Source organism: Danio rerio, chromosome 2 (genome assembly GCF_052040795.2).
Source record: "Danio rerio strain M-AB ecotype USA chromosome 2, GRCz13ab, whole genome shotgun sequence".
Classification (NCBI taxonomy): domain Eukaryota; kingdom Metazoa; phylum Chordata; class Actinopteri; order Cypriniformes; family Danionidae; genus Danio; species Danio rerio.
This window is the reverse complement of record NC_141022.1, coordinates 35116364-35137109: the sequence shown is the minus strand read 5'-3', so window position 1 is coordinate 35137109 and position 20746 is coordinate 35116364. Positions and strand designations below refer to the sequence as shown.

Sequence of the window (20746 nt, the reverse complement as noted above, 5' to 3'; positions counted from 1 at the left end):
CTAGAGTCAACGAGGCAACTTTAATCGCACGTACTTACACTTGAGAAATGGAGGAAGAAACTCATCCTGACGTCCATTAGTAAGTTACTCTTTACTGATCCTTACTTTAACAAACGCAGATGAAGTATTCTTTGTAGCATGTAGTTTCCAGAAGTTTCCAACTGCTTGGTTATAATGCTGAGGTTTCATCTCTGGGTAGAGAATCGATAATGTCCATCTGCAGTGTGACTTCAATCGACCGGCATGTTTGTGTGCGTGTGTTTGTGGGTGGGTGTGTGTGTGTGTCTGGGTTTCTGCGTCAGAGGGCGGGGCCTCAGGTTTGAAATCTCCCGGGTTTGCGCGTGCACGTGAATAACTTGGTTTCGTTCGTACGTCATGGCGAAACACCTAATGAATCGGTATCAAGGCGACTCGTTTGAAGCACTATGAGTCGACTCTTTTATAGATGAATCAACAGTTTTAAACACTGTACACTAACAGATTTAAGCCTTAGCTGGATACTTCACTTCACTTAGAGCTGTGTTACACACTACATGGAGGGGAATTTTCAAAAACCCATAATATGGGCTCTTTAATTATATTGTTACAAAAACACATTGATCAGCTTCATGAGATATACATTAACCCCATAGCAGCCTATGGATTTGTTTAATGATAGATTTATGCACTTGTGACATTTTGGCAGGCTAAAAAAAGGTCCACTATATCCAACACTATTATCCAACATAGAAAAGCCTGGGATTTGTTTTCAAATACTCTTCTGGCTGTGTTTGTCTGAGAGAAGAAAGTCATATACTCTGAAGATGAATTGAGCATGAGTACATTATGGGGTAATTTTCATTTTTGGGTGAATTATTCCTTTAAACAGGTTAAAATATGGAGCAAACCCCGATTGTTACTCAAAATGCAGGTACAAAGATTTCTTATCCACAAGGTGTCAATACTGAACCAGATTGTCAGAAAAGAAATAGAGGACAAAAAAGAACAAAAACAAACTATTGTAGCTGGCAAAAGACAGCTGTGTCGTTGAGTGCTTGTGTGAAGGGATTAAAACAAACTGTAGTTTACAAAAATACCAAGATATTTTACCTCTTATAACTTTAAGATAAAACATGCACATACACTAGACCAGGATGAATCTTTCTAGTGTAGACAATACTATAATGAGCTTTATTGTCTTCAGTCCAGTCACATTGCTCCACTTGTGTCCAGTGTAGACACTATGTCATTTATGCATAAAAACGAAGTATACTTTGGGCTCATTTCTGTATTTTTTGTAGAAGGTGAAAGTAGATTTGACATAAGTGGGAGTCATTGGATGGAATAATTTTTGTAATGTTTTCATGTCAATCTCCAACCCCTGCAATGACCGTGTTGTGGACCAGAGTGATTCATTAGTTTAGCTGTTAAAGGGCTGGTAGATGCAGGATATTACATATTTTGCTGCCAAATATTTAACTTCACATCATCATCAGCATCAAAAAAAAAAGCTTCATGGCCAAAGAGAAAGGGCCTTCTCCTAACTGACAATCAGCATACCAACAAACAAACAAACAAACAAAATCCCTGTGCCGGAAATTCATGTGGCAAATATGTGTTTTTGTGAAATATTTAGTTTTGGAATATTTTTTCATGAAGGATTTTTGAAAGGCTGAGGGTCTTAGTGTAATATTTTGCATGCATAGTCATGTTTGTTTCTATTTGCACTTTTCTTTAGAGTAAACCCATAGATATATACACTAGATATCGCATACTGACCCTGACCATGTGTCAATAGCACCGCCACATTTGTACAGCGCTCCCAGGACAAAAGTCAACCAATCGCACTAGTGAAGACTAAGCCAATGTGAAGATGCTGGACTTTAGACTTTAGCTGGACATAAGTAACAAGCAAACAAACAAAAAACAAGCATAAAGGCAGAACGCTTCATAGATAAGATTTAGTTTTTTATGTTTTTATATGTTACGAACTTACCATTATTGATGATAATACAGTCACTTACTGCATTGACCATAAGGCAAAGTAGCACCAACTTGCACAAAATACTAGGTTTATTCTAGTTTTGTTGAATAAAATCAGCAAATAATGTCAATGAAATATGATAACAAGATGCTGATGCCAGAAACTTGTATTATTGTGGCTAAGTGAAATGTCAGCTAGTTTTTGAGGTAGCTTATAAGGGTGCCTGATAACATATAGTGCCTGTGCCTCAGTGTGCATACTATCTACCCTAAATTATTAAATATTACAAATGTTATATACCATTTAGATCAGAAAGGGGGATGGGTATATTAAGACGCAGGGATATTGATGGTTCATATGAGTCGCTCATAATGGAGATTCATTCTCAAATGAATCGCTCCCTCTGTTAGAATGAGATGTGAAAGCATTGTTAGAGCAAATGCAACAGGGAGGGAGGATATTACATGTCCATACACACAATCACAGAACTTTATATCTTTACCACATCCATCAATATAGAAAAGTGAGGAAAAATTATAATTTTCCTAATTTAAAAATTGTTTACAATCTGACCACTAGGAAAACACCCGATCATAGATATATGTATATCCAGTCCTTCTCTGCACCTTGATCCCACGTTCATTTCAAAGGAGCGCTACCCTGTACTAAAATGGTGGCTCTATTGACACAATCTAGTGGACAACAATAGCGTAGACGACATCTAATGTAAATATCTATGAAGTAAACCAATTAGACACTAGATCACATTTATGCACCAAATTTGAACAGATTATGGTTCATATTCATATAAATATTTTTGAAATAGTACATAAATTGTCTTTAGTCTTTTTTAATGCAATTTTGGACTCCACTGACTATCATTTCATAAACCAAAATGGTTTATTTTCCCCCCAAAATGGTTCCTCCTTGTTTCGAATGACTTAAGGTTTGAGTTAATAAGGATTTCTTTCGAGCGAACCATCTTTTTAATATGTGCACAGCCATTTTCAGTCTTGGAAATAACAATGCAGTGGGAAGACAGTTGTACCTTTAGTCAATCATATGTATCTGAATATCTCTTTGGGGATCATTATCCACTTTTAGTGGGAAATAGAGTCATCAATGTACCATTACTCATAATTGCCTTTTCAGCAAATGTAAGTACAGAGGCGCATATAGTCAGGACTGTTTCTGTTCACAGTGTGGTGCTCGGTGTGTATCTAAATTTAGTGTTTCTAACAAACTGCTGATGTATTATGAATTTGTTTTGCAATATATCATGCGCTTTCTATAACACAGTGGCTGGATGTGAGTTTCTGCCACTCACTACTCAATAACTGCTATCCAGAGATGATTGTAATGTGTCAGTTTGATACTTTTGTTTTTTATTTAAATATATATTATTTATTCCTATCTATCGCTCCTATTAGATAGCTGCCACACACATATGATCGCCTTATATGCCTGTGCAAGTTTGTCTGTCAGAGCGGAAAAAGAATAAACAAAATAAAGATGTACATGAACTCAAGAATGTCATTAAAAAACGTATGATTCAAAGGCTGTGCTTTCTGTCTCTTCTTTTGAGGTGAGGGGATTTTGAAAAGATGCTAAATGGCTCAACACTGATTCAGCTTATTGTGGGACTTATTTATTAAAACATAGAGAAACATAAGAATACAAATAATTAAGGTAGTGTTGAGAGGTAAATAAAAAGATTCAGTGTTGCTGTAATAAAAAATACACATAAAAAAACCGTGGACTTTAAATATTGCATTATTTTCACAAATAAAACTTTTTAAATATTATGCTAATACATTTTGACAAGTAGGCTAATCTTAAACTTAAAATATAGTTAATTTAAAAGTGAAAATTCTGTTATAAGCGGCACGGTGCCTTAGTGGTCAGCAGTGCCGCCACAAAGAAAGAAGATCGCTGGTTCGAGCCCCGGGTGGGGTCATTTGGCATTTCTGTGTGGAGTTTGCATGTTCTCTCCGTGTTCACGTGGGTTTCCTCTGGGTGCACCGGTTTCCCCCCACAATTCAAAGACATGCGTTATAGCAGGGGTCACCAAAACGGTGCCCGCGTGCATCAGGGCAAATAAACTGCAAATAAGAGTTTCCTGTCCGTTTTCCCGCGTCAGTTCAGGGTGACACACGTGAAGTATACTAACGCAACACGCAAGCGTCCTATTGTCAATAGCAAACACGTACAATAATATGATAACAAATATACATGCAAACAAAGTCGTTTTTACAATTTTTGGGTACCTTAAAGCGATCTTGGAGCATCATATGATTACAACTGAAGCACAGAAGTCACACGGTGGTTTCTTTTGAATTACTCACGGCTTTTACTATGGATGACAGGGGAGCATTTGATTTCAGCTAAAATATCTTAATTCTGCAGATGAACGTAAGGTAAGTAGGCCTAATTAATAACCGAATTTTTGGTGTGACTTTTGTCAATATACATTTTCTGTAATTAGATCCACAATCCACATACCGGTTAAACATGAGGTATTTTAACTGCTGGCAGGTTTACCAGGTAAAAGGGAGGCCCGTTTCTTCTCATAAATCTGACACTTTTAAACAGCACCTGGTGATTTACTCCTAGTCCACCTGTAAAGCACACAATCCATATATCACCTACACTTTTCCTCGAGTCAAAAGAACAAAATAAAATCATGTTTCAGACTCTAGTGTGAATGATTTATGCTTGGTAGAGATATGGGTTTATGAACTTTGTCCATGAACAAACATCAGTTAACTTTTTTCAAGCTGTTTTAAATCTATTTTAATTATGATTTATGATTTATTTCAAATTAATTTATTGATTCATTCTTTTTATATATAAATTGCAAGTCAAGTATATATACATTTGTAAACCTGAAGCTCAAAACCTTAAGTTAAGTCTTATGTCTCAATATTTGTAGCCTGCAATCCACAGTTTCAGTTCTCATCCACAGTATCAGTATTCATTTATTTTTTATGCCACAAATCATTACAATATGAAATAATACTAAATATAATCTTAAGGTGAATAAAACTCTCATATTTCAGATTTTCAAATAGTTCAAATCAATTTGAAATAGTCGACTAAATGTCGTCTTAAAAACATAAATCAATATCAAGCTTACATTCAGCTAAAAATGGGCCCTCATGATTGGTTTTGTGATCTAGTGTCACATTTGGTTAAAGTAAACAAATAAGCTCAACAGTTATTAATGGATTTAACATAAGTGACTATAAGGGTGATTTCTTAACATACTGAAACAATTATAAAGAAACCCTTCCATAATTCTGCGTCTGGTGGTCCTTTAAGGGTTCAAGCCCGGCAGGAGATGCTTTTACTGCCACTGCATTTCTTTATGTGGTGTGATTTGTGTCTTAGGGCCAAAACAAAAAAATCAAACAAGCCACAAAAAGTACCTGAATTGCCCCACATAATAATTGCAGGTGAAAATTTTTCATAGAAAGAGAAAAAATGACTAACATTGACTGCACAGTAAAACAGGCCTATTGTTTTATTTCTGTTTTATAGTAATTCATTTTTAGTTTTTAAATTAAAATTTAGTTTTATTTAGTCATATGTGTTTATTTAGTCATATGTGCAGTAAACAAACATATTGTTTGTATGTATTTATCATAATTAAGAATATGCGTTGTGATCAAGGAGGCCTTGGGAGGCCAATACGGAAGTAACTGAAACTGCAATTCATTGAAATTCCGCTAGTCCTGGCTCCATAAATAGAGAGTGGCCAACTTTACAGCAGAAAAAAAAGGTGTTTACAGCCTGGTACAAAGACAGATTTTCGTTCATAACCAAACAGCCTGAGGCAAACTTTGGTTCCCAAAGTAAAGTGCGTCTAAGCCAGGTCCAAGCAAAATGCCAGCAGGTGTCTGTAGCTCCACTCACTCTCCGCCTTTTTGTCCTTATTTGTTATCCTTCCGTGAGTGCGATGACGCGCGAACAAAATGGCGACAGTTGGCCGCGCCTACTTGTGGCTTCTTTTGCACTCTACAGAAACCTATGGGTGACGTCACGAAAACTAGGTCCATATATTTTACAGTCTATGGTTGTGATCAATTGGCAACCTAATGTTCTTCCTCATGAAGCAAATACGGAAGTAACTGAAATTGCAATTCATTGAAATTTTGCTCGTCCTGGCTCCATAATAGAGCAAATTTCTATTGAGGCCACTGTTAAAATGGCCAACTTTACAGCAAAAAACGTTTTTACAGCTTTGTACAAAGAACGATTTTGGTTCATATAGCTAATATTATCCTTCATGACAACTCTGAAGAAGGTGAATTTTTTATAAGTCATCCGTTTCCTTTATATTAGGTTTTATTAAGTCTGCATTAATTAAGGGCATGGCCACTTGAGTGCCAGCTAGGTCTTGCTGGTCGCCGTCACTTGACCTCAGCTGATTCCGGCTGATTAGCTGCTAAACTCGGCATATACTGTGTATCATATTTTTGTTTTGTTTTATGTGGTTTTACACCAGGGGTTACCAAACTTGTTCCTAGAGGGCCAGTGTCCTGCAGATATTAGCTCCAACCCTAATCAAACACACCTAATCAAGCTAATTAAGGTCTTACTAGGTATACTTGAAACATCCAGGCAGGTGTGTTGAGGAAAGTTGGAGCTAAACCCTGCAGGGATACCGGCCCTCCAGCAACGAGATTGGTGACCCCTGCTTAACACAGTCAGTTGCTTTTTGGAATTATTTCTTACAATTATCAGATGATATGGCATGCTGTGTGCACTAAATAGTGTTCACAAACCATTGAAGTGGCCTCCATGTTCTAGGTGAGTGAAATTATATACTTGTATACTAGATCTATAAATGAATTTGTTTAATTTGCTTTATTTATATCTTTCTTTAGACCTGCAATCCACTCCAGAATCTGACAGATTGATTAGCTGTAGGCTTAAGAACGGTCATCTAAAAAAAAGTTGTCATACAGTTTTATGCCTGGATTTCATAAATAGCCTTACATTTATGCAACGAGCTTCGCATTTATGAAACCTGTGGGTGACATCACAGATACTACGTCCATATCTTTTACAGGTTTTGATTAATCTTTTGATTATCTTTATATTTTCGAAAGCTTTGTCCACTGAAAATTCCAAAAAGTGACTGATATATATATATATATATATATATATATATGAAATTATACGTGAAATATGCCTTTATCTTAAAACAGACATATCTCAGAGTAAATACAAGTACAGTTACAGTAATCCTATTTACAGTAATCGCCCTACTAAGTAAAAATCTGAATTAAAACACACAACCTGACCAAAGTCGTCGCATATCCAAGTTTTAGAAACAACAAATAATAATTTGACTTCTATTTGATCATTTGGCATCAGAAGTGGCTCATTTGAAAGGCAAAGGCCTCTAGATTACGCTTATTTCACCAAAATAAAATATGATCGTACCTTGATTTTTAACTATTTGATTAGGACAGTAAGGTCTGACTTAGACAATAGTTTTGTCACTTAACAGAAATACAGTATAAAATATAAAGTCATGGTGCAGTGAAAAAAGATTTAATATTGTGCATGACTCTTGGACAACTGCATCCATACATCTCTACAATTACTTAAATAACTTAGATTTTTTGATTAATAAAGTAATCTGGGCTCCCAGAGTTCATCAAGATTCTTTGGATTCATCTTCAATGCCTCCTCCTTCATCTTACCCCTGACATGCTCAACAGTGTTCATTTCTGGTGACTGGGCTGGCCAATCCTGGAGCACCTTGACCTTCTTTGCTTTCAGGAACTTTGATGTGGAGGCTGAAGTATGAGAAGGAGAGCGATATCCTGCTGAAGAATTTGCCCTCTCTTGTGGTTTGTAATGTAATAGGAAGCACAAATGTCTTGATGCCTCAGGCTGTTAATGTTGCCATCCACTCTGCAGATCTCTCGCATGCCCCCATACTGAATGTAAAGCCAAACCATGACTTTTCCTTCACCAAACTTGACTGAATTCTGTGAGAATTTTGGGTCTATGCGGGTTCCAATAGGTCCTCTGCAGTATTGTGATGATTGGTATGTAGTTCAACAGATGATTCATCTGAAAAATCGACCTTATGCCACATTTCCAAATGATCAACTCGATGTCAAGTTATTATTTGTTGCTTATACAACTGGGATTGACGACAAGACTTGTCAGGTAGTGTAGATCAATGTTGTTTTAGTACAAAAATGTACGAAAAAGCAAAAATGAAAATGCACAAATTTTAAAAATGTGTTGATATTGTGCTGCCAAATTCACATGTACAGAATGTAACTTGGAAGAGCTGTATGAAGTTTTGATCACATATGCAAAAAAAATTATTAGATTTGAGCTTTGAATTTGTTAGAATGTAAAAAAAATTTGTAGGCTGAGCTTACGCCAGACCCAACACAATATCACGGCAATTTGTAACTTTTTGATGTAGTGGCTAATTCATACAATCTCATTCTCACAATTTTGTATGATTTGCTCATCCCCCAATGACGGTTGCGGGCAGGGTTGTGTGCAACACCTCCTTTTTAAAATTGTACATGTTGGTATGAATTAGCCACTAAACTGACAAAATGTAAAACAGTTAAATTTCCTCATGAGATCAGGCTGGCCAAAACAGATGTGATACCATCTAATGAAAACTTGCAGCACAATTTTGGATTAACAAAAATTTATCCATTTTAACGTTATTTTGTAAACATATTTTCTGTTAAATGGCAGTTATGAGTATTTATGTCAGAAATAACACTAACATTATCCTTTAGGCTTTAGGTAACAAAATAATTTTTGAGGTTATTGTGTTGAAGAAAAGCAATAGCTTTCTGGCCTTCAAGGCAGATATTTGAGTTACCTGGCAAGATGTGAGAACTGGCTTCTCGCGAGCCTCGTAAAACGTTGTGTTTTAAGTGAACTGTGAAAAAAAAGATCAAAAAGCAGAATTCCTCATTGTTTTATCACTTTGACCTTCCTGCTACAGTTCTGTTCTGCCCACGTTACACAAAAAATGAAGAAAAAAATAACTAAAGTTTATGAAATTTTATTTTGTATTTTTTTTGGGGGTGGGGGGGGGGGGGGGAGTGGATTTAAGAGAAAACCTGGACATTTGCTGTAGACACTATGACATATTCAAACAAAATGCCTTTGAACAAAGTGGTTTTTTTTTTTTTTGTCCTCTATAAGTGATTTTAAAGTGTTCTCTGGCGCCAGCTGTTTCAAAATCCTGAGCAAACGTCACATTCTTCTACATGTGGTATGTTGAAATTATGTGGCTGTATCGTGTTTGTGTGCTCTGCTGCTTCCAGGTTGGATTGCAGGTTTATGTGCTATGAAAAACACCTGTTTGCTGCAAGCCTGAAGTTTAATTATATGTTTAACAGTGGACGTGCTGATCCGGCCGTCACATCATCGTGATGAATGGATCTCACTGGAGCACATTATACATTCAAACACATATATGAATATGAGGGTACTTCGAGAATCAAATGCAGACTCTTTTAGCTTTAGCTGTAGGTATTTGCTGTATAAGTTCTGAAGGACATGGCTGAAATTATATTTGACATAGCCCATCATTTTGATCTATGATGTTCTGGTCATAAAAAAAGCAGTAATATCGGATTGTTAACCTAAACTTCATTTTTTATAGCATCCTGTAACCTTCTGGCCTTCACTTGCCATCGGTTTCTTATGACAGTGGCCGACACTTTCTGCTTTTCCTGTGGAATCTTTACTGAGTGTGAAGAAACTGCCTGATAACACCTTCAAAAAGCTGCTGACAGGAATCTGCTTGTTGAGGAGAGAGTTTTTTTTTCTTGTCTTTTTTTAACAGCATGGGTCTGGTTTTTAATTAGTTTACATTACACAGCTTTCACTACACCAATAACTAGAATAATGAGCAGTCTTAGTATGTGTATAAAAAATGAAATTGTTATACTTATATAAACAATGTCCCAAAATGCTTTATTGGGACAAAAATACAATTTATGAACAACTGCCAATAGTAAAGTATTGAAATATTTAATCAGTCCTCACTGTATGCACAATTAGACAAAACAAAGCACATAAACAATAAAACGTATTTAGTACAAAAAATAAAAAGTTATTCAAGCAAAAAACATTGTAATTGTAACGTGTGGTCTAGTCATATTAGTGTTCAGGCATGAGCAGAAATATGTTTCTGATGGTAAGATAACCTTGGATATAAATATTAGGATTTTACGGTATTGTGATTACTGCTCTAAAATATGTTCTTTTTAAATATCTGGGTGAAAAACAACAACTTTTTCCTCATTGAACATGATATATATTTTTTTAATAAACATATAAAATATTTTGGACCAATAAACATGTCAGGCTAAATAATTTAAATGAATCATTGACTTCTGCTCACATCATTACTTTCAAAAACACAGATTTCTGGTCTCTTGTACGTTTTCAAAAACATAAAAGCCTTAGAAATACCTTAGGGACTGTGTAACAAAAAAATGTAATGTTTTTCAAATCTTAACTTTTCCAAACTGCGGTAAACCTTGAAACCGGTTATTGTCCCATGCCTATTAGTTCCATCAAGTTATTATTTTTCATAAAAAACAAAACACTGAAGATTTTTTTCAACTAAATTATCGAATTCAACAGAGCTACACTGCATGATAAAGATACAATCAAGCCTACAAATCAATACAGTAACCAAAGTGGTCTGATTAAAGAACATGAACTTATCATTATAACACATAATGAAAAAAAAAAAAAAAAAACACATCTGCACTGAATGTTTTCAAACATGTCTTTGTCAGTTGTACATGTGGTACCTCAGTTGTCAATCAGCAAATACATATATATATATATATATATATATATATATATATATATATATATATATATATATATATATATATATATATATATATATATATATATATCTGCTTCTTCCAAGCTGGATCTTGCTGCTTTTCTTACAAATTACAGGAAGCTCATTGGTCAATGAGCTGATTTTGCAGGAGCCAATCCCGATAAGGCTAACAGCAAGCTCCTGACATATGACATACCTTTCTGTACTTAATGATCATGGAGCTCCTTAAAAATGTTGCAATCCGCCACAGCGGCTCAGAGGGTTTGAAGGGGAGAGTAAAGGGTTCAGGACACCCCTTCAGAGCCCACAACAAACATCTTCAAACCATTCTGTTGGAACAGGTAAGTGCATTTCATCAGTTACCTTCTCTCATTGAGTGTCTATATATATGGAGAACTACACCTAATATATTGTAGCTGCTATTTTGTGTAAAAATCTCATATGGATTTTTATATTAGTTGTTTTATTCACAATGTGTTTGTCACTGCAAACATTTCAAATGATTTATCGTTTTCATTGTCTAATCGTTATTTAAATATAAAATTGAAATATTTGGGATTTAATAAGAAGGGAAGTATATCTGTGAGGAAAAGACAAAGATTCTGAGAATTTTTTTGACAACTAAAAGCAAAAATCTTTACATATCAATATCGTGCACTACAGTATATCCACTAAACAGAAACAAGTGTAACAAAATATGGGGGCACTTATTGATTTAACCCTAATTTGGGTAACTTTGACAAACCCAGTGACTGGGTATTCTTTCAACATTAACTCAACAGTTAGGTTTGTCCATATTTACCCAAACTTAGTTAAAACAACCAAGCATTTTGCATGCATTAAACCATGGGAAGATTATCTTAGTTAAAGACTCACAAATGACTAAACTATACATTACTGTCAATGTCTGAAACATTATTTCAAGTTTCAATTTATTGGTTATTTTTGCACAAATTTTACATTAAAAATTAAAAACAGTTACAATTTTATCACTTCAGACTCCAAAACCCAACTAACCAACCGCTATTTTGTTTATTTGTTTAAAAATGTCTATATATCACTCTCTCAAATGGCAATTTTTATTTATAGGACTCAGCTAATCGAGAAAAATGGCCAGACTCATTAAGATCTTTGCAACAGCTCTTGTGATCGTCTTCATGTCAGGTAAGAATCTATTTTTATTAAAACAAAATATATGGTAATCCTGACTATTTAAATCCCCATTGACATCTGATGATATATAGTCAAATGAAAGTAAATTACAGTAGCATTACACACCATGAACCTTTGATGGAAAAATAGGACTTTCTACACTTATTAGACAACTGCACTTTTTCCATAAGCCATAAACATCTAAAGGCACCTACTGGAGGTGCACATATATGCCACAAATAATATTGCACGTACAGAACGTTTTACAACCTTCATTTTATTTTACAGCACTGGTAATTATAGCAGGAGCCTGTAGGCTTGTTCCCCAATCTCTTTGTAGTTTAACAGGTACACTTGCAGGGGGTCCCGGAAGTTAAAACCCCATTTTACAGCACTTAGAGCTCTCAGACAGAGCGGTAATCACTAGAATAAGACACAGCCTCTGCTGACAGGAAAAAAAGTGCCCGCTGTGCACTCATAGGTCCATATTAGTCAGTTGGCATTTTCCTTCATTTAAGAACTGTGACATTTGGTTTGTAACAATTCTCTCTCTCTCTTTTTTTTGCCTGATAAAGACTTCTTGAGTGCTGGTCCTGTAAAGCGTAATGAAGAAGTGGATGGTAAGGTTTGTGTGTATATGTGTGTGTGTGTGTTTAATTATATCATCAGCTGCTGTGTAAATGGCACTACCAACAAAGCTATGCTGTGCTTCTCCAATGCCATTAAACATGAATCATTATATTGCACACTGTAAAATGGCAGTGCTTCATTTTCTCATATACAGATTCTTTACATCATGGCTCCAAAATCAACACCCATCTTCTTAATGTCATTTTAGGTTCTATATTTAGAAATTAACACAACATATTTTTGGACTGTATTCCAATCCCAAGATCGAATAACCATGATGCATGATCCACTCTTTCCCACTTAGACAACTTATCATATACAGTGCCAGTCAAAAGTCTATTAAAATGACATTTTATACCAGTGCATATAGTTACAATTATCATGTACTTGTCTTGTTATAAAAGGTGCATCTGAGGTGGAAACAGACAGCAAGTCACATATCCGCAAAAGGAGGAATATTGCCTTCTACAGAAGTCAACCTGATTTCTGGGGCTGGTATAAATTCTTCATGGAGACCAACAACCAGGAGGGAGTGAGTAGTATATATTATTAGTCAGTGTCACAGTCTTTCTGAGACTTTATGCAATGTTGTTCTTTAAATAGCCCCTTTTATGCTTTAATATTACATTCATTCAGTGTTGAATGGAGTGTTGTGTAAAGTGTACGATAAATAAAGTTACTGTCACTTAAAAATTGATTGTGATTCACTGAAATGATAAGGATATTTCAGTACATTGTAACACATTTGCATTATGCCAATCTATTCTTATCCAACCTACTTATCAGTCTAAAGATCCTGCTCATATTATGCTTGCAAGTTTGGGGTTGATCAACTAGCTTGAAATGTTTTATCGTCAAAGCAATTGTTACTGCATTAGTGTTTTCAATCACTGAGGGAGGAAGGCACATGAGCAAATATGGTAATGGTGTTTCATTTCCAACACGTGCTAAAACTGGTAGACCCTCACAGGGCCATCTGACCAATCAGAAAAATTCAGGCTTTCTGAAAAAGGGGTTTATAAAGAACAAACTGTTTGAGGGTAAAAGAAATTAGGCGTTTTTTAACTGAAAGTGTTATTTTGACCTTGGATAAATGTAAACCTATTGTGTAAAACCTCAAAAACAAAACAAGGAACCTGTAAATTAGCATAATGGGGGTGTTTTAAAGGCGTCTTTTTGAGAGATATTTCAAGAAACTGCAACAAGAGTAACTCAATTACCCAATTTTTATGTTTCTCTGATGACATCCACAGATTGAGGACTTGGATCGAATGTACCGTGTTTACCTGCAGAACAAGCACAGAGTAGAAGAGGGTGCCAATTTCAACCATTACCTCACTCACTTGAGTCAAATTTACAAAACCTGTGCCAACTCTGATGACCCTGATTGCATTGCAGAGTCCACCAGCAAACCCAAAGCTAATATTGTCATGCCTTTACCTGTGAGGCAAGCTACTGTGGCAGTGTGCAACCCTTACCTTGACCCTTACTGCCTCTACGCCATCAGACCAAAAGCTGCAGAAGAGCCTTCACCTGCCCCAGCAAAGGTTCCTGCCCCAATTCTGTCACCTCTGCTCCCGCTGCCCCTGAAAGCACCTCTAGCCCATTATTACTATGCTCCAGTCATGGAGCCATTTTTGTCAGCTGAGCAGAGAGCAGAGCTGTTGCGCATCTGCAACCCTTCAGACACAGAGTGTCTGCAATATCACTTGCGAGCTGCTTACGGCTACAGACCCGCACTCGGCCCTCTGCCTTCTTACTCTCACCTTGGATGTGATCCTACCAAAGATCCTTACTGTCAGCCCAAGCTTGTGGCAAGATCTCCCTCAGGTTTGTATCACCTGTACCCTTCCTGTAATCCCGCCACTGACCCTCTTTGTGTTGCCAATGTTGTTGCACCTGCAGCTCAAACCGCTGAGAGTGCAGAAGCCCCAAAAGACAAGCTCTGCAACCCTTTGTTTGACGAAGGCTGTAACCCCCTTACAGCTGCTAAGCTAGCGGCTCTCAATAAACCTGTCCTGGAATATGCTCCAAGAGATGAGCCTGCACCTCTAAACCTGGCCTGTGACCCGCGTTACGACCCCTATTGTCTGATAGGTGGATCCGCTGCTCTCAGGAAGCCCCCTCCAGTTCTCCCAGAGTTCCAGACCCGTCACAATCTGGGTGTCCGTGGAAAGACCAAGGAAGGTTATGACTGCTATATGTTTTACGATAAGGACTGCACCCCAGTGGAGAACCAGGATCTGAGGTCCAGTGCTGCCAGTTCCAAGCCAGACTGCCACCCATTTGACCCCAACTGTGGGAGGTTTGCCGCTCAGCCATCCACTGGAGCAGAGCCAGCTAAAACAGTCAAGAATGGCATCATTGAGCCCCATCCCGACTGTGACCCAGAAATTGATTACAACTGTCGCCTGCGCCGGTCAGAATCTGCAGGTGATGAACCAGCCCAGCCAGAACAAGGTCACGGCAAACCTGAACATGTGGCTCCAGAGTATCCTGTTCCAAGATTTGAGGACTTCCTCAGAGCATACATGGGTGGCTACAAGAAATGAAAGGAAAAAAAAAACTGGATGAAAACTTGAAAATTCAATCATGTTTGCACACATTTAGCTTTGTGCAGGAGAAGCGATTCAGGATCATCCAGGAATCATTGACATTTTAGTAACTCTAGGGAATGATGTCTTATTCTGTCTGAAATGTCATGTTGGGAAACAAATTAATACAATTTGGGGTTTTCTTGATGGTAATGTGAAGCATTATATGATAGGTCTATATGTATTTATGTATTATATAGTGTAGGTTAGGGTACTTCAATATGACGATTACCAATATTCAAATCTGTGTTACTTTCCTTTAGTTATGTGGTCACTTTTAATATACATATTTAATGTAGCTTCCACTTTTATGCATAATTCTTTTTCAATAAAAAATGAATTTAAATTTGCGTTTTTTGATTCTTCTTGTGGTATTATTTACATTTAAAACAAAACTTGAGAATTAGTAGAGCATATGGATATGTTAGTGTAACAAAAAATTGATAATGTAGTAATTGCAAAGCAGAAATCTGTGTTCTCAAATAAATGTTTTCAATATGTGCAACCTCTGTGTGATTTATATACAACTGATTAGAGATGGTGTAGTATATTGTATCATTGTTGTATAATTATATTTATTGTGACAAAAATGAAAAGAAATTGAATTATCCTATCTAAATTAAGCACTTCCAAATACCATATCTGAAGATAACGTGTTTTGCATCTCAGGTCTTTATAAGGGAGGAAGAAAATGGACAAAAGCTTTCAAACTTCATAAAAAAAATAAAGCCCTGTATAGTATACAAGAAATGCCGTATATTCTATACAGTCCTGATGCATATAGTGGGTACGATTTTTGTAAATATTTTTTTTTATATAATTTACAATTTTTCTCAATTGCTTTGGCTCAATTCTTGATTGAAATTGAAATTGAAATTTTTCAAAACGATAAGATTAGATCTCTGAACAATTGTTCACTTCAGAGTGGCATTTCTTGATATAAGCAAATTGCAAATGCTTTGGCACATGTGTGCAAACAGTACAATTGCCAGTAGTTTGGACAAAAACTAATTGTGCATGGCTTGTTGATCAAAACTGATGAGTCGATTCTCAGCTGTCAAATTTTTCACTATTCAACTGAGCCGAGGCTCGAACCAGCGACCCAGCGCCCTACTTGCTGTGAGGCAACAGCACTACCTACTGCGCCACTGTTTGCCCCATTATTAGCCCCTTAAGCTGCTTTTTTTTTTAATAGTCTACAGAACAAACTATCGTTATACAATAACTTGCCTAATTACCCTAAACAGTTAACTTAATTACCTTTAAATGTCACTTTAAGCTGCAAAAGTGTCTTGAAAATTATCTAGTCAAATATTATTTACTGTCATCATGGCAAAGATAAAACAAATCAGTATTAGAAATGAGTTTTTAAAACTATTATGTTTAGAAATGTGTTGAGAAAATCTCCTCTCCGTTAAACAGAAATTAAAAGAAAAAAAAACAGGCAGGCTAATAATTTTGACTTAAAAAGACAGACAGACAGACAGACAGACTGACTGACTGACTGACTGACGGACTGATTGATTAATTGATTGATTGGTTGATTGATTGATTACCCACTGCACAATCAATACATTCACAAACCTGACCTGCAGTAACACGCTTAAGGAAAAGCAATTAAATGACATGTAATCTCTGTCCAACAAAAGCGACAGGATGTCTACCAAGAATAATCTTTTTGGTCCCACTTTATATTAATTGTCCTTAACTACTATGTACTTACATCACAAAATAAATACCATGTACTTACTGTGTTTATAATGTATTTGAGAACACTTGTGGTGCTTTTGAGTTGGGATAGAGGTTGGGTTATGGACAGGTTTGGTAGCATGGGTAGGTTTAAGGGTGGGTTAAGGTGTAAGGTATAGTAAACAGTGTATTTACAAATGTAATTACAAAAGTTAATTACAGATGTAATTACATACATGTATTTAATCAAGCATAAGTACACAGTAAATACATGTATATACAATAAGTACATTGTAACAAACTATTAATTCCTGTTTAAGTACATATTAGTTAAGGCCACTTAATATAAAGTGGGACCATTTTTTTTAATGGATCATATTTTGTAGTATTTTGGTGTATTTTTGGTAACAAAAGAAATATGAAATGTACAGTACAGTAACTGGACAAGCAAGATTGCATGTAATACATTTGTACACAAATAGATATACTGTATAAATACAAATGTTCTTTTTTTTCTACGTACTATTCAGTCTCCTTTTCAAATATCAGATTTTTTTCAACCTTAGTTTTACATGGTTGTCTGTCTTGTGAAAAAACAACAAATTTTTTTGAGTAGTGTGGCTCACACGATGACAAATACACTTTATGTTTTGGTGGCCTTGGCTGAATTACTGACACGATGTTTGAAGCATGAATGAAATGTTTTGGGTGAATAACTACATTTTGCAGACATGCAATAAAGTTCTGGAGTTCCAGCAAACTCTTTTGAGATTTGCACTCACAGTTTAGAGAATTTTAAGTCGTTTTTTTTTTTTTTTTTTAAACTGTCATTTTAGTTTATTATCATGCAGCAAAAAAAAAAAAAAAAAACTCATTATACCTTAGCACCCAATGTATCTACAGGATTCACATTCACAACAACATTTAGCCAAAAGACCCCTCAGGCAGATAAGTAGTGACTACACTTTATGACTGTTAAAAAAAAAAAGCTTGGCATGCCAGCACAGTAACACTAATGACTATTCACACAGGACATGTTGAAATGTGCATGTAGTGTAAGTGCACTCTAAATATGCCACTCTAACTAAAATGCGAAGTGATAAAGCACACAAGATATACCTAATACTTGGATTACCTAGCCCACTCTCCCAGGAACACGCAACAGACTTTATCGACACAATTCATTCCAACAAGCAACTTGCGTAAGTATAGTAGAAATCAGCAGGGATATGTTACTAGATGCACACTCAGCAGCTTTTCATGTTCATACCACGGGCACGTCTGGTGTGGTTCTTTCCTTACTGTCTAATTGGCCTTAGGTGGGCTTTGAGAGGGGATACAGCAAAGGCTATGAGACTTTGAACTGTTGCTTAATGCCTCAGTCAGCATGAGTCCAGTTTGTGCTGACTGCTCCTCTCCATGGCCTGCATACCTGTGGGACCAGCTGAATGTCATTAAAGTGGATGGGAAAGGGCCCTGAATGGTAATGAGGGTAAATATGTCCACTGCATAAGCAAACAGAAATTAGTGGTCTACTTCTGTGCGTTGGATTCGACAGTGCTGCAGAGTTTCTCATTTGGTTAATGTGGCAAGTGAGTAAGTTTGCTTCTGAAACAGCACGCTCTAGAAAGGGACTGTTATGATGAGGCTGAAGATCTGGCCTTGAATGAAGATTTTATTATTTTGATAAAGAAATGTGGCTTTTGAAATGTTTGAATGCATGTAAATGTGTTTTTTTTTTGTTGCTAATATTCACACACAGTCAGAAGCAATACAATACGCTTAAGAGTGCTGCAAGCTGAATAAATCTTTACAGAGATTTGAAATACATAGAAAGTATATTCAATGCAACCGTCTAACTTTTCAATTAACTTTAGTAAAAATAAAATGTCAAAATGTGAGGAGAAATGCCATACTAGCTTTCAGTCCAACAGTTATATTCATGCAAAAATGAAACACTTGTTCTGATTCTGGCTTAAACATATCAAAATATATTTAACTGAAAGCTGTTTAACACTTCTATTGTTTTAATAATAAACAAATGAATGTATATACATTTTTATACTTGACCATGCACATATATACACACGTAAATTTACTAACATATCAACAATAAAAAAAAAATTCCAAGGGATAACAGAGCAACAAGATCTCCTCAGCATTTCTTATTATATTTTTACATCGATAGAAAGTTTTGAATAAAAGTAGTTTTTAATGATTGAAATTTAATTAATTTATTTAAATAATTTAATGAATGAATTAATTATTACACACCTTAAGAAATATTTTTTTTTGGAACAAACCAATGTTGTCCAGTGACTTTCCATATTAACGTACCTTGCCTAGTTGCCCTAATTAACCTAGTTAAAGGTGCAATAGGTGATCTGCCTAAATGTTAACCGGTTGGCATGATATCTTTGAAACACAGCCCCTCCCCTGCTCTCCAAAGCCACACCTCCTGAAATCACGAACGCACACATTAAAGATGACAGAGACCCACTAGATCATGTCATTCGCCAGTTAAAAAACTTTATAGTACTTTATAACACTACAATTCTGAGTGAAAAACTGTATTATATCTATCTACCACGTTTTCAGTTTTGTAGCAAGCAACACTTGTCATATGTGTAATATTTCATGCATGCAAGGATCGCTGGTCTCACTCTCTTACACGCTTTGTCCTAAAGTGACTTCTTTATGCTTAGTGGTTGGCCGGCAGGGTGAAGGAATTACACTTATTACTGAGCCATACTTACATGCTATTTTAGACCAAATATTCAGAGTAGCATGGTAAACGATATAGGGAGCGTGTCACAGGTTGTCATTGCTCAAAAATGAACCAGTGTAGTAAATTACCAACTTTACCTCAGTACAGAAATAGCGTTCTTCACGTACGTTTTGTTACACCAAACAAAACTCTTGAAAATAGTCACATCAATCTTTCGCCAGAAGTACATATAACCAATTCATAATACAACAAAATCTACATCAGCTTTGCGTGACTAAATTGTTTTAAACCACAACATTACCTAAAAGAAATACAGTGTCTTGCAGAAAGTAACTATAATTTTTAAACTTTTGATTTAGCCTTTGTTTTTACCGCTGTCACTCTCTTGCGCAGATGAACGAGCGTGCATGCTCAAATGGTGGATATGCGTGAACAGGGGTGCACAAATGTACAAATCTACATTTGTTGACTGACAGTTTGGGCTACTTATCAGAATTATGAAAATTATCGGCCTGACAAATTTTAATTGGATGAAATTTTTTTTACCGTGTCTTTTGTCTTACAGTGCATCCGTAAAGTATTTATAGCGCTTCAATTTTTCCACATTTTTTTATGTTACAGCTTCATTCCAAAATGAAGAAAATAAAATTATTTCTTCAAAATTCTACACACAATACCCCATAATGACAATGTGAAAATCTTTTTTTTTAAATTGTCGCAAATTTATTAAAAATAAAAACCTGAAAAATCACATGCACATAAGTATTCACAGCCTTTGCTGTGAAGCTCTAAGTTGAGCTTGGTTGAGGTACATTCTGTTTCCACTGATCATTTTTGAGATGTTTCAGTAGCTTAATTGGAGTTCCCCTGTGGTCAATTAAGTTGATTGGACATGATTTGAAAAGGCATACATCTGTCTATATAAGGTCCCAGGGTTGAGAGTGCATGCCAAAGCACAAACCAAGCATGAAGACAAAGGAATTGTCTGTAGACCTCAGAGACGGGATTGTCTCGAGGCACAAGGCTGGGGAAGGTTACAGAAAATTTTCTGCTGCTCTGAAAGTTCCAGTGAGCACATGCAGTGGCCTCCATCATCCGTAAGTGAATGACGTTTTGAACCA

At 36.0% G+C, this 20746-nt stretch overlaps 2 protein-coding genes and 1 long non-coding RNA gene across 3 annotated transcripts in view; 2 read left to right on the top strand and 1 right to left on the bottom strand.

Annotated features, from left to right (window-relative positions):
• Positions 1 to 20746, top strand: part of lrrcc1 (leucine rich repeat and coiled-coil centrosomal protein 1) — a 280861-nt gene that overhangs the window by 187181 nt on the left and 72934 nt on the right. The gene's annotated exons all lie outside the window — the stretch shown is intronic.
• On the top strand, positions 11103 to 15554 carry and2 (actinodin2). The gene is made up of 5 exons (NM_001111190.1): positions 11103 to 11173; positions 11922 to 11996; positions 12560 to 12604; positions 13019 to 13146; positions 13868 to 15554. The coding sequence occupies exons 2-5, from the start codon at positions 11942 to 11944 to the stop codon at positions 15164 to 15166; spliced, it is 1527 nt and encodes a 508-aa protein (NP_001104660.1). The 5' UTR covers positions 11103 to 11173; positions 11922 to 11941; the 3' UTR covers positions 15167 to 15554.
• Positions 14901 to 19005, bottom strand: LOC147837131 (uncharacterized). The gene is made up of 3 exons (XR_015478652.1): positions 17255 to 19005; positions 16482 to 16882; positions 14901 to 16285 (listed from the first exon to the last, which is right to left on the bottom strand). It is a non-coding gene; the product is annotated as an uncharacterized LOC147837131 (long non-coding RNA).

Bases quoted from the DNA above. Each gene is read 5' to 3' on its own strand.
- and2 (NM_001111190.1), top strand. From the start codon at position 11,942: ATGGCCAGACTCATTAAGATCTTTGCAACAGCTCTTGTGATCGTCTTC. The intron at 12,605-13,018 runs GTAAGGTTTGTG...TTGTTATAAAAG, and splicing joins GCGTAATGAAGAAGTGGATG to GTGCATCTGAGGTGGAAACA. The intron at 13,147-13,867 runs GTGAGTAGTATA...TGACATCCACAG, and splicing joins AGACCAACAACCAGGAGGGA to ATTGAGGACTTGGATCGAAT.